At 35.8% G+C, this 12,670-nt stretch overlaps 2 protein-coding genes across 2 annotated transcripts; both read right to left on the bottom strand.

Moving 5' to 3' along the window:
* Positions 1–4,022: 4,022 nt before the first annotated feature.
* LOC100264386 (B-box zinc finger protein 21) lies at positions 4,023–6,066 on the bottom strand. Its single transcript, XM_002280680.4, has 3 exons — positions 5,235–6,066; positions 4,716–5,147; positions 4,023–4,585 (listed from the first exon to the last, which is right to left on the bottom strand). Exons 1-3 carry the CDS (start codon positions 5,418–5,420, stop codon positions 4,292–4,294), a joined length of 912 nt encoding a protein of 303 aa, XP_002280716.1. The 5' UTR covers positions 5,421–6,066; the 3' UTR covers positions 4,023–4,291.
* A 4,679-nt stretch (positions 6,067–10,745) lies between these two features.
* Positions 10,746–12,644, bottom strand: LOC100259205 (LRR receptor-like serine/threonine-protein kinase GHR1). Its single transcript, XM_002280694.4, has one exon. The coding sequence runs from the start codon at positions 12,172–12,174 to the stop codon at positions 10,891–10,893; it is 1,284 nt and encodes a 427-aa protein (XP_002280730.1). The 5' UTR covers positions 12,175–12,644; the 3' UTR covers positions 10,746–10,890.
* Between the last annotated feature and the right edge of the window lie 26 nt (positions 12,645–12,670).

Here is a 12,670-nt window from a genome sequence, read left to right as displayed (position 1 = left end):
TACCTTGTTATTGTTCCTTGTTTAGTCATTTGGATTCCTTGTCCATTTATTTGGTGAAAGATTCCTTTCTGTACATCCTTTTACTTCTGATACTATGTGTATCTGTCAAGGGCATAGTTTCCAATATTGGTTCTATGTATTGCCTGAATGATTATATGATGAATTAACAACTCATTGAGATTTTAAAGAAAAGGAAAAAGAAAAATTCTTAAATTCATCAAGTCGTGAATTAAAATCATGGAATTCAAAAAATGGAAAATTATCAAAAAGGGCTGTAAATGTACAAGAAGCACTTATATTTTAATATTGTCTTCAAAAATTCACCTAACAGTCAATTCATTAAACAAAAGTGTAAAAATAGAAAAATATGAAGACCTTTTTTTTTTTGAAAAATTGATTTAAAAGGCTTGCAGGTTTTATATCATACATCCTTACTCATGAGCAATTTTCCCTTAAAAAGTTGAAAACCTGCAGTGTTGGTTGAACTGCTTTAATATGAAGGATTTGTCGCTGTTCTGCTCAGTTGCTGGAAATAGTAGGAAGAAGGCTGACTCAATTAATTAATGTAGTCTGTTTTATGATGTCAGCCCTCGATGTGAATGATTGATTCTGATCCTAGTCGATAGAATATTTTATTCGGCGTTATGTTATCTATAGTATCTAGACATTGTATTGGGTTTTGGGTGGGTTAGACCCCTTCAAATTGCATCCGTAATATGAAGTAATAAAACATATCTCTATCATAATTGGACCCTAATTATGCTCCATTTTGTTTTGTTTTGCTTTGCTTTGCTCTCTATTCAAAGATGGAAGAAGGATTTAGTTTTAGTTGATATTATTCATAAATTTATTTCTCATGCAAAGCGTGAAAAATGTATGAATAAATTAGTTATGATATAAATTCAATGAAGTGATCATGTTTTCATGACTAGAAGAAAAGTGAAGTTAGGGGGAGGATCACTGAAAAGCAGGCACGCCTCAATGGTCTTTTATCACCTTGAACACACGTATGTAGATCAATAATAATAAGAGAATGATTAGATGCACGAACTAAATTATAGTTGAACAGGTTACTTCATTTTTATCTTCTTTGTGAAGACAAATGTTGTGGGTGACGAGATATCAATATATATATATATATATAGTAGGTGGCCTCCAGCTAGTAAGGTCTGTAGAGAAGTTTTAGAGAGAATATTGAAAGATATTTTGACAGGGGGTCTGAGGATTGGGTAGCGTTTTGAATGTTAGTTTGATAATTGATATACCCAAAAAATGTTGGCCACTAGGCTTGAGACAATCCGGATGAACTGGAAACTGGGTCCATGGATGGGATGATCTATCTCTGTTTGTTAATTGTCCTTTTTTCCCTTTTAACCTTAATTTGGTTTTCTGATGATCTCTCCCAACATGGATGCCAGATTCTCCACTGGAGAGTGGAGTCACTACTCCCAATTTGATTGGGGTGGGCTCCACGCTGTTAACCAATTGAATGAGTCTGTGGGAAGTGGGAATAATCAAGATTAGTTAAAGAAATCTGACGTTGATGGGTTCCTGTCTATCTATTACGTTTATGTGGTGGTCAAATATTTTTTTGTCATGCAAGATGGATAAGCTTTAAAACTCTATCCATGGGAAGCCAGAATACTAACTTTTTTTTTTTTTTTTTACCTTTTTTATCCTTATTTGCTGTTAAGCTTTAAAATTCTATATATCTTTATATTATAAAAGTCAAAATACAGTTTTGTTGTAACTTTTTTTGTCCTTATTTGCATTTAATATTGATCAAACTGTCACAACATATTCTCAATGCATTGTTCATACCCTTTCCCCACTCCAATCACAGACACCTGTTCTCTACCCATACCAATAAACAACCTTTGCAAAGCGAAAAAGAAAGAACCAGACCTCAACATTTAATTTCCTAGAAAATTCAGGCTGGAAGGTAGGTGTGATTGAGAAATGGGGGAGATGTACAGAAGAAGAGCGTAAATGAAGAGAATCAGAAAGCTCTCTGAACTCCAAGGTCTAGTTAAAAGTTAAAAAATATATATGTATATATATTATAATTTTTATTAAATAAATAAAATGTATACATATATAATATCAATTTTATTTGATATTGTTGCTGCCCCAGGGAAATCACTCTCACATCCTTTTCACACAGTTCTTTCCATTGTGGATTTTCTTAACCAATGCTAATAATGCTTTTTGACTTTTTGTAAACAACCACTTCTAATTTTATATGAACTTATATTATGTGTTTGTTTGAATAATGGGAAGTTTTAAAAAAAGCAAAAAACGAAAAGGTCCATCAAATGACCGAGTTGACTCGGGTGTATGTTAAGATGTGTAGTAAAGATCCAAGACGTGGTCAAGATGTATGATAGAGGTGCGCAACGTTCATGAATGCCTTGAATTTTCTTAAAATCAAGGATTATTTAATTAAAAAGGTCATTAAAAACTCAAATTTAAAAATTTAATCGACTTTATTTTAACAAAATAATAGTTTTTTTAAAATATATTGTAAAATTTTAAAATAATAAAAGATATGTAAAAAATGAGCTACTAAATGTATTTCATCCATTTTTTATTTCAAATAAAAAGTTTTATATTTTTTTTTAAGCAACTTCAAAATATGGAAAAATAATAATAATTTATTAATTTATTTTTAATTTTTTTACCTATTATATTATCATTTATTTTTAATATTTTTAAAAATTAAAAATTAAAATTTATTGTTATATTTTTTACCTTTAAAACTAATAACTCCCTCCATAATCTCCAAACCTTTAAAAGACTATTAAAACAAAAAGGCGAGTTATTTAGGACGATTTGATAATAATTTTCCAAAAAAAAAAAAAACATCCTTCGTCAATTAATAAAGTTTTCATTTTAGATTGCTTTTTGTCTGTGTTTTTATTAGAAGCCACACAAGTATAAGCCATGATTTAACGTTTTCTCGGTTTGAATATATATATATATATATAAAAGATTTAAAATTTATTTTATACCTAATAAAAATATTTATCTAATAATAAATTCACCTCACCAAAAAATTAAATATTTTATATTTTGTGATTTAATTGTAATAAATAATAATAGAAAATAAATAGCAATTAAATATCACCTATAAATAAAAATTAGATGTAAATTAATAAATAAATAAATAAATAAATTTAAAATTGATTTGTTTAGAATTAAAAGATGTCATATTTGATTTTTTTTTTTTAATAAAGTAGCATAAAATTTTTCATACTTCCATGAAATTAAAGTTAAAGTCATAATTTTAAAAATAAAATTAATTTCATGAAAATTTTATTAAACACAAGAAAATCTTTTTTTATAAGAAGTAATATTTTTAAAATTTTTTATATTAAATTAATTTTAAATTATTAACGAAAAGACATAAGCTATTTGTGCTTTGAAAAGCACGACAAAGTCCTTTTTATTAAAAAGGAAAACTTTTAGTAATTCAAAAGTCAAATAAAAAAAGGTCTGAGCTGTTTTAAGAAAGCATAAGCATATATAATCAAAATTTATTTGTCTTAAAACGGAGGTAATAGGTTCCCAAAAGCGGATCCAATTATGCCTGAAACAGGGAGGTGACGTGGAGGAGGAGGGAGGTGAGAAGCTGAGTTGGAAGGTGGCAAACCCAAACCTGGCGCACCAGCTTGGAAAGATCAAAGATGCCTAATGAAAACAGAAAAATAAAAAATAAAAACAAAAACAAAATTTTGTTTTGAAAAGAAAATGATGGAATGGTAGCAAACGTCCCCACGCAACGGCAGGTCCTCAGCAAATTCCGAATTCGACAAAACCAGACCATCCCCATCCCATCTTCCTCTTATCCGATCAATCATCTTCGTCTTCTTTCTCTCTCTCTCTGCTTTCTGCTATATCTCATGATACATCCCCTCCACCCAAACTAGAAAACGGCTTTGTTGTGCTTTTGAACCCCACTTTGTTCATTTCCTCTCTCTCAGTTTTCTACAGTGTACTTTCATCTGATATTCCGCCAAAAATTTGTTATTTTCCTTTTTGAACAAAAATTTTCTGACTTCATTCATGGGATGGAAGGAAAAAGCTATCTGGGTTTCATACATATTTACAAAGGAAGATAACTTGCAGCTTGCAAGTACATATCCATGGAAAAAGGTGAAAAGGCAAAAGGATGGACTGAACCTGAGTTGAAGAACATTGGAAGCAAAATTAAAGCAAGAGGGGAAAAAAACGGAAACCAGATCGGTTCAAAAAGAAACAAAAAAAAAAGAAAAAAAAATGGGCATCAGATTTAGTGGTGATACTGCCAGAAAGATCTAGATCTCTTGGAGCCTACAGATGGAGGGCTGATCTGTGGAACTGTAAAAACATCGTCTCCCCACTTTTTGCTGTTGGGTTTCATGGTTGTAGCTTCCTTGGACTCTTTCAACCCAATCTGCCCACCCATGAATGACGAATATTGAGAAGGATGGAGAGGAGTGGGAGCTTGAGGAACCCAAACCCCCAAATTTTCTGACGAGAAGCTACTCAGATTGTTGTCAAGATCCGCATCAAGAAGATAAGGTAGTACATCATCACCAGCACTCTACAAAAGCGAAAGCAAAGTTCAGATCACTTGATAATCGGCTTGGATATAAAGAGATGGGCTATCCTCTTTTTATTATTAAAAACTAAATAAAAGAATTTTATATACAGCAAGAAAGATGAACGCAAACCTTACAGAAACCAGAAGGAGCAGAAGTGGAATCCAAAAAATCCTCAACATGCCAGCCTGGTAACATCTCGATCAAGTACTCTGATATACTACTGGTTGAAACACCTTCACTTGTTAGAGAAGCATCCCCACCCTTGTTTATGCTGTTTATGGCGGTTGTTGGCGATGAAGTCTTGGTGATGGACGGTGGATGGGAGATCTCAGGAGGCACCGACTCGGGCTTCTTGAGAGAGGACTGAGACTTGTGATCGGAAACAGAATCTGCGACGCTGGTGGTAGAGGAGTAGAGCGCAGAAGTGGCAGAAAGCTTGATGCCAGTGAGAAGGAACCTGTTGTGCTTCTGGGTGTGCTCGTTGGCGGTGTGAATTGGAAGATCGCAGTCTCTACATAGAATTGCTCGGTCCTGCTGACAGAATAGGAAAGCTCTCTTCTCCTACCAATGACAACAACAACTCATAATCAAAAAACCGAATCATCAAAAACGAAAAAGGAAAAAAAAAAAAAGAAGTGTGAAATTCACCTGGCATACGTCGCAGAGAGGGACCTGCTTAGGGGAGGGGTGGAGAAGAGAGAAGCGCTGGTGCTTGGAGGCGAGCTTGTTGGCGTGGTGGACCCGGTGGTCGCAGGCGTCGCAGAGAGCTGCCTCGTCGGCGGTGCAAAACACCGTCGCTTCTTCTCTACTACAGACGTCGCAGTGGATCTTCATTTGTTGGCAATCAGATCAAGAGATGGTGGGCTCTGGAACTTGGGATAGAAGGCAAAGAGAGAGAAAGAGGAGAGAGAGAGAGAGAGAAGAGGAGAGGACTACGAGGCAGTAGGTAAGAGATACAAGTGGCAGCAGTGTGTAGCATAAAGAAATGAGGGAGAGGAGTGGGGGTGGGATTTGATGCTCACCATATCAGGATTCACAAACAAAAAGCTGGGTTAGTAGAAAAGAGATGATGGGAGGGGGGCCGTGTACATGGAGACAATATGCTCTAGTCCCGGCGGAGGATCCCTTCATCCTTACTTTTTGTTGCTTTACTTATGGAAACAGTTGGAACTTGGAAGCAGTCCTTACTCCTTCTTGATCCATGAATTTATTGGCCTTTCACACACTCCCACCCAATAACACTAAACCCCTCATTGCTTTGCTTTTTCATACTCACCTTCCTCAATCAAAATGGGATTGAATTTTAAAATCAGAATACTATTTATTCAACTAACTATCGTACAAGTGAACAGGCTTTGATGCTAAATACCAGTGTCGATATGAACGAAAAATGTTCTACTCTAAGAACCCACTTCACCAAATATACACATATATTCCTCCTATTCAATTACAAAATTAAAGCTGAGCACACCTCTCTCTTTCAATCGCTCTCGTTATAAATTTTCTCTTCCAATCTCTCTCGTTATAAATTCTTCAATTTTTGCTGAATGGGAAAGGAAGAAGAGGCCAAAAGAAGAGAGAGGGTCGAGAATTTTTGGTGAATAGGAAAGGAAGAAGAGGCCAAACGAAGAGGAAGTCTCTCGACCCTCGTCCCTTAATGCAGGTCATGGGCATTCACTCCTTGTTGCTTTCGGCTACATCTCCTCTCTCCTCTCTCCCATCCACATCGGTTTATTATTATTTTTACAATGACCTTTCCACGTTCGTACTTGGCGGTTATAATTTAGCAAATTAATCTACTTCAGCTACACAAACGATGAAACGGAGAGCTGTAGGAGTAGACAAAATCAGAGCCATCCATTCTGCAAATCTTATTACATAAAGTCATAATTAATCAATTGAAACAGTTCTGAAGCAGGACAAAGCTTGATTGGATGCCGACATTATAAAATATTTTATCATTGATTAATGCTATAGACATCTGAATAAACAGGAAGCCGCACCCCACAAAACCGAAATAAAGGCCCCGAAACACCACAAGGGGCCCAAGCTTTTACAGGGTTACTATACATTAATGGTTTGTTTAACTTCCCAACAATATGGGTTTCTTCGCTGGCACTGCTTTTGAGCGATCATGGAAATCCACATCCTTTGTCTCCCCTTCCCACTCACCAGCCATATTAAAAAAATCAGTACTTTAGTTGGAGGACTTAGAGCATGTAGTGGGGAGAATGTAGAAAATGCCTCATTGCATTCTTACTTTCCTCCTTCATGTAGTGGGGGAGAATGTAGAAAATGCCTCATTGAATTCCTACTTTCCTCCTGGATATGTATGTATACACAACATGGGCATATGTATGTCTAGGATTTCTACTGATCTGTCATTTGATTATTTAAAAATTGTCAATCATGTTACACTGATCCAAGCCATGGATGATGGGGGTTATTAAAAATGAAGCTCAGATTCAAATGAAATATTATTTTATGGGGTGAGCCCATGAGGGGATTAAATTAAGAAGATACAGCTGTGAAGAAATCTGAAGAAAATGGATTGAAAAAGGAAAAGGGGTGGGGTTAACAGTTACACTAGAAGACAAAAGGGCACTTTTTTCTGGGGGGAAGAATGATGCTACATAATGCTTAAAGAATCTTAAGAAAAGCATGAGAGGGGAAGTCTTGTCGGCATCGCACTGTGAGGTGATAAGGCACACGAATATTTTCTCATTCTTTGATTCCAATACCATTAATGTGGACTGGATCTTTGGGCTTCGGATGGCTGTTCCGATTATCCCCTCCCTACCCAAAATATCAACCGACCCAAAAATTGGAACATAAGAGGGTTACTGCTGTTAGTCCAATAATTGATACATATGATTGCTCTAATCCATTTTGAAAATAGAAGCGCGGAGAGTGACAGAGAAGGTACGGTGGGGGAAGTGGGAGATAGTGGGTGAGAAGTGACGAAGGCATGGGGAACAAGGTGTTGCTAAGATAAAGGCTGGTCAACATCTCCAACAATAGTGAAAGCGTGTACATGGGAGATGAGGTTCACCCATTTGGATGTGATAAGCCCCTTTTTTGTCCGGACGATTTCCACTTGTAAGGATGTCTTTTTGCCTATTCCAGGGATCGTTTGGACTTTGGATTATGGTTTTTTTAAGGTTTGGATTTTGGGCCTCCATCTGGAAACTCCATTCAGTCTCCAGTTGAAAACGTGCTTCGTATTGTCAACACTCTAAGCTGCCGCTTAGAAACAAAGAGACGCTTTTGTTTCTCTTTTCATCCTTCAAGATGGAAGGTGGAAGGGAGGATTAAGCTGGTGATGAATTTGGACTTTGGACTTGTGGAGGTAAAATAAAATGTTTTACTTTTTACGGTGCAACTACTTTGCGAGGAGGAGGAGGAGGCGGAAGAGGAGGACCACTGGTCTCGCATTTAAGAGGGAAGAAAAGTGAATAGAGAGAGAAGTGCTTTTTTATGAAAGCGAAAGCTTAACAATGTTATGTAGGAGCCCAAGTGCTCCTTCACGCGTGAAGGACCACAAATAAAATTAGACAGCGCTTTAAGGACGGCGCCACTCCCTTCCTTTGCAAAGATTTTTTTTTTTTTTTTTTTTTACTTTTTTTTTTTTACACAATTTGCATTAAAAAAAACAGTTATTATCATTAATTTATTTTTATTTTTTTAAAAAGAAATTGTTTGCATCTAAACCCCGGGACAGGCGTCTCTTCTCGTAACAATCAAAATAAATTCAGGACATCATCGATATCAGGATTGGAATCTAAGACCATGTATCGCTTATTGATACTTTACTCTTCAGTATTGATATGATCAATAAAATTTGCAACCTTCGACAATCGTCTTGTAACAATCAAAGTAAATTTAGGACATGATTTATACCAAGATTGGATTCTAAGAACATGTATCGCTTATTAATACCATATTTTTCATTATTCATATGATCAATAGAATTACTCTAATAATAGGTAATAATAATCAATTTTTTGTTAATAAATAAAATATCTGAACTTTTCCATGGTGTAATATGTCTAAATTGGAGGGAGAATTAGATAATATTCTAAGGTTCCATTTAATAGGGTTATAAATATTTTTGGAATATTCGGTTGGGTTTGAGTTCAAACAGTGGTCCCTCCTCTGGGAGAGTTGGGCCGTTGGGATTTGTTGATACGAACAGACTCTCATAATCATAACAGCGACTCAGCAAAACGGCCCTTTAAGTTTCATCAGTCCATTAGTGTCTTTGATTTGGGCCATTGGGCCCATGCCCATCTTGAAATTGCTACATTTTTTGGGCCAATATCCGGCCCGGTAGTCGTGGCATATGATTCGCGTGGTGTCCATTGAAATTGAAAACGAGTTCTTTTCTAGTCAATTTTCTGATTGGTTCTAAGAAGTCAAAAGGTTGTTTTAAAAGCTTATGACTTAAGAAAAGGAACATTTAACCTGAAACTTAAAATATATATATATATATATTTATTTATTTTGACTCGTATAAGAAATTATCTTTTAATTTATGTTCACCAAAAAGCCTTTGTTCATTTGCTTGGTAAATAAAATTGCAAAATATATAGTAATATTTTTCTGAAATAGCTAATAATTTATGTTTGGTTCTTAGAAAATATTAAGAAAAGAAAAAAATATAAAAAAAATGATTTTTTCATATTTGGTTATTCTATAAAAAATATTAAAAAAAATCAAATATAATTAAAATTAATTAAAAACTTATATATTTTTAAATTATTTAATCTTTATATTAATAAGTTAAAATAAATAAAATGAGTTTAAAGTAATAAAAAAATAATAATTTATCAATTTTTATTTTTATTTATTTATTATTATTATTTCTATTTTTTCTTTTTATTTTCTTTCCATTACATTTTCCTTCAAATTTTCTAATAACCAAACATAATCTTGCCGTCGGGTGAGGAAAGTTGCCGAGGGAGCGTTGTTGACCACGATCCAACAATAAATACATATGACATGGTTACGAAATTTAATTTTGGAAGACTAGTCGTAATAGTACAAGTCATTCCAGTATAAAAGCGGAGAGTAGGTCAAAGAGGCAGCATGTTGAAGATTTTAAACGCACATGGAGGAGGAGGCGGTGCATTGGAAATCTCCAGCTTTTGAAGAAACTTTTTGCCACAATCCTTGGGAGTAGGATCTTATCCACCGCTCCACAGCCCCAGCCCCAGCCCCTCTCCCCCTCTTCCTTCAACTCCACTTTTCCGCAGTTAATACAATATTTATGAGTAATGTTAACGTCTCCTTTGGTGTAATATTTTATGCCATGGATTTGCTATTTATTTGCGAGATACTCTCCTTTTTGTTGAATATTAATTTCTGGTCAATGAAAAAGTTGTTACAAGTGATTATATTGACTTCCATAACACTGCAATGTATGCTTATCATCCAAAGTATGGGGAAATTTAGAATAAATGATATTTACATAGTTTGATGCGAATTATTATAAATGGTATCAGAATTGATCCTGATAAGGTGTTTATCCTCGTAATTTCATGGGATATAACAAAAACTTTATGTTTGTATAGAAAGTGTTTATGATATTTCATATTAGATATGAGAAAAAAAATTTGACACTACAAGTATGAATGTTTTTTAATTTTGTAGATACGTTTGAAAGTCATGTACCCCCTTATTATACTAAGGGAAAAAAAATAATTTTTATTGTAAAAAATATTAAAGAAACTCAAATATAATTAAAATTATTTAAAATTTTATATATTTTCAAATTATTTAATTATTATATTAAAAAGTTTAAAAAAAATTAAAGTATTATATAAAAATAATATATTATATTTAAATCTATTTTGATTTTTCTCCTGTTTTCTCTTTCTTTTTATGATTTCAAGCATAACCGAAAGATATTGTTTTTCTGTGTTCACTTTGAATCTCAAAATATGAAATATGAAAAATGACAATTGTTTCAAGATATACTTTTGTTCTCATTTATATTTTTGGTGGCAACATAACTGGAAAAAAAAAAACTGTTTTCTGTCTTAAAACACCATCAAATATGAAAAATAATTTTGATCATTTTTAAAAACAAAAAAAATATATATATATATTTTGAAAAACAGATGTAAATATGCTCTAAAATTCTTGCTACTTTTGTCATATGTCTTAGCCTCCAAGCTCAAGAGGATTGTGCCCTCCAATAAAATAAAACAGAAGAGTAGGAGAAATTGAAATGTGAGTTACACAGATGATATGATGCCCGTGGACTTCAGTGGATCTATAGATATATACTTTTTTCTAAGCCCTATGGGATTGAGTGCCTAAAATTCTTACAATCAACCAGGGACTTCTGAGTCCCACCTTGACAAAAGAAGAAACTATTAGGGCACCGATACAAACAATTGTCCACCAGGCTCACGTTAGCATAACCGGGTTTCAGAAACATTAGTGGACCGGGTATCGGCCCGAATAAGTAGTTACCACCCAGCAACAGCCTCTCAAACGACGCCGTTCCACCCCCACCACCAACCACTGTCTTCAATGCATACTGAGACGGTATCATCCCTGTGAACTTGTTGTGCTCCAATGACACTGCCGACAGGTTCGGCATCGACGCTATGAACGCCGGCAACAGTCCTCCAAGTTGGTTGTAGCTCAGATCAAGAGCTATCAATTTACTACCCTCACCCATGTTGCTCGGCACTTGCAACAAGGAGAAGTTGTTGTGAGAGAGTGTGAGCTGTTGCAGTGATGGGTGGTCGAACACGATCCATGATATCACCCCGGAGAGTTTGTTGTCGCTCAGATCCATTACCTGCAGATACTTCAAGCTCCCTAATCTATGTGGTAGGTTTCCTTCCAAGTTGTTGTTTCGGATAGAGAGCTCCAATAGGGACGCCGGTAAAGCAGTTGTGATTTGGCCGCAGATTTGGTTATCGCTGGCGTCCAAAAAATAGAGGTTTTTAAGAGAACCCAGATCTGGAAACGCGCCCGACAGGGCGTTTTCTTGAAGTTCTAACTTTTTCAAGCTTATCAGACCGTTAATGCTGGCTGGAATGGGACCTTGGAGATGGTTGTTATCGAGATAGAGTTCCTCGAGGTTAGGGAGAGAGCCGAGGGAGTTGGGTATCTCCCCGGAGAAGGAGTTTCGAGAGAGAGTGAGGCGGCGGAGACGAGTGAGGTTGGAGAAGGAGTCGGGTATGGAGCCGGAGAAGGAGTTATCAGAGAGGTCGAGAAATTGCAGAAAAGGGAGGTTCCAGGTGGAGGAAGAGAGTGTGCCGGTGTAACCAGCCTGGTCAAGGGTGATCTCGGTAACCCGGCTGGCGCCGGCGACGAGGCGGTCGCACCTGAAGCCACAAGTGAAGCGGTCGCTGAATAAGTAATCGCATGGATCCACAGAGAAGTCCCAGGAGCTCAAGCAAGAGCCGGGGGTGATGGAACCAGGGTTGAGCCCATTTTTAAAATCTTTGAGAATTTGAATGTCTCCTGAATGGGTTCTTGAATCTCCTGTAATCACCACTTCCGAAACCGTAATCACCGCAAGTAGACAAGATAAACAGAACCCCAGGCTACCTACTTCTCGCCTCATTCTCAATTCTCTCTGTGAATTTTTGGATCCACCCAGTTTTCGACGATATGATCTGATAATGAGATGGTTGAACCGTACGGTCGACCTGCAACAAGACTAATTTATTTGCCTTGCTGAGGAGGATGACAGGGCTTATCTTTTCAGTGAGATACTTCTACTAAACAAATCAATATTTAAATGGTTCAAGTTTTTTCGAAGAATGGGAAATCTGATACAACCTCCTTTCGACTTATAGTAAGAACATGGGCGAGAAAACCAAATTATTTTCTATTGTAACTTTCGGCCTACCGTACTTTTGGAGTCAACATATTGCATTTTTGGCCGAAAATGGTTAGCTTGTTCATAAAAATTCGATCCACAGAACCATGTCCTCGATAACGGTTCAGTTCCAAGGAGTATTGTCTCTTTCTTCCGTCTCTCTAGCAATTTTGACTGGTGCAAAAGAAATTAACTCCACAGGACATTTTCTGGGCGCAATGAATTCCATTACGTAGAC

This window comes from Vitis vinifera, chromosome 18, assembly GCF_030704535.1.
Source record: "Vitis vinifera cultivar Pinot Noir 40024 chromosome 18, ASM3070453v1".
NCBI classification, from domain to species: Eukaryota; Viridiplantae; Streptophyta; class Magnoliopsida; order Vitales; family Vitaceae; genus Vitis; species Vitis vinifera.
Note: the sequence above shows the minus strand (reverse complement) of the source record. Positions and strands in the feature narration are given on the sequence as shown.

What these genes read in the sequence shown, in the direction of transcription:
- LOC100259205 (XM_002280694.4), bottom strand. Translation starts at nt 12,174, where the DNA reads ATGAGGCGAGAAGTAGGTAGCCTGGGGTTCTGTTTATCTTGTCTACTT.
- LOC100264386 (XM_002280680.4), bottom strand. Translation starts at nt 5,420, where the DNA reads ATGAAGATCCACTGCGACGTCTGTAGTAGAGAAGAAGCGACGGTGTTT. An exon ending in CTCTCTGCGACGTATGCCAG is followed by an intron (nt 5,148 to 5,234) that starts GTGAATTTCACA and finishes TGTCATTGGTAG; the next exon opens with GAGAAGAGAGCTTTCCTATT. An exon ending in CTCCTTCTGGTTTCTGTAAG is followed by an intron (nt 4,586 to 4,715) that starts GTTTGCGTTCAT and finishes TCGCTTTTGTAG; the next exon opens with AGTGCTGGTGATGATGTACT.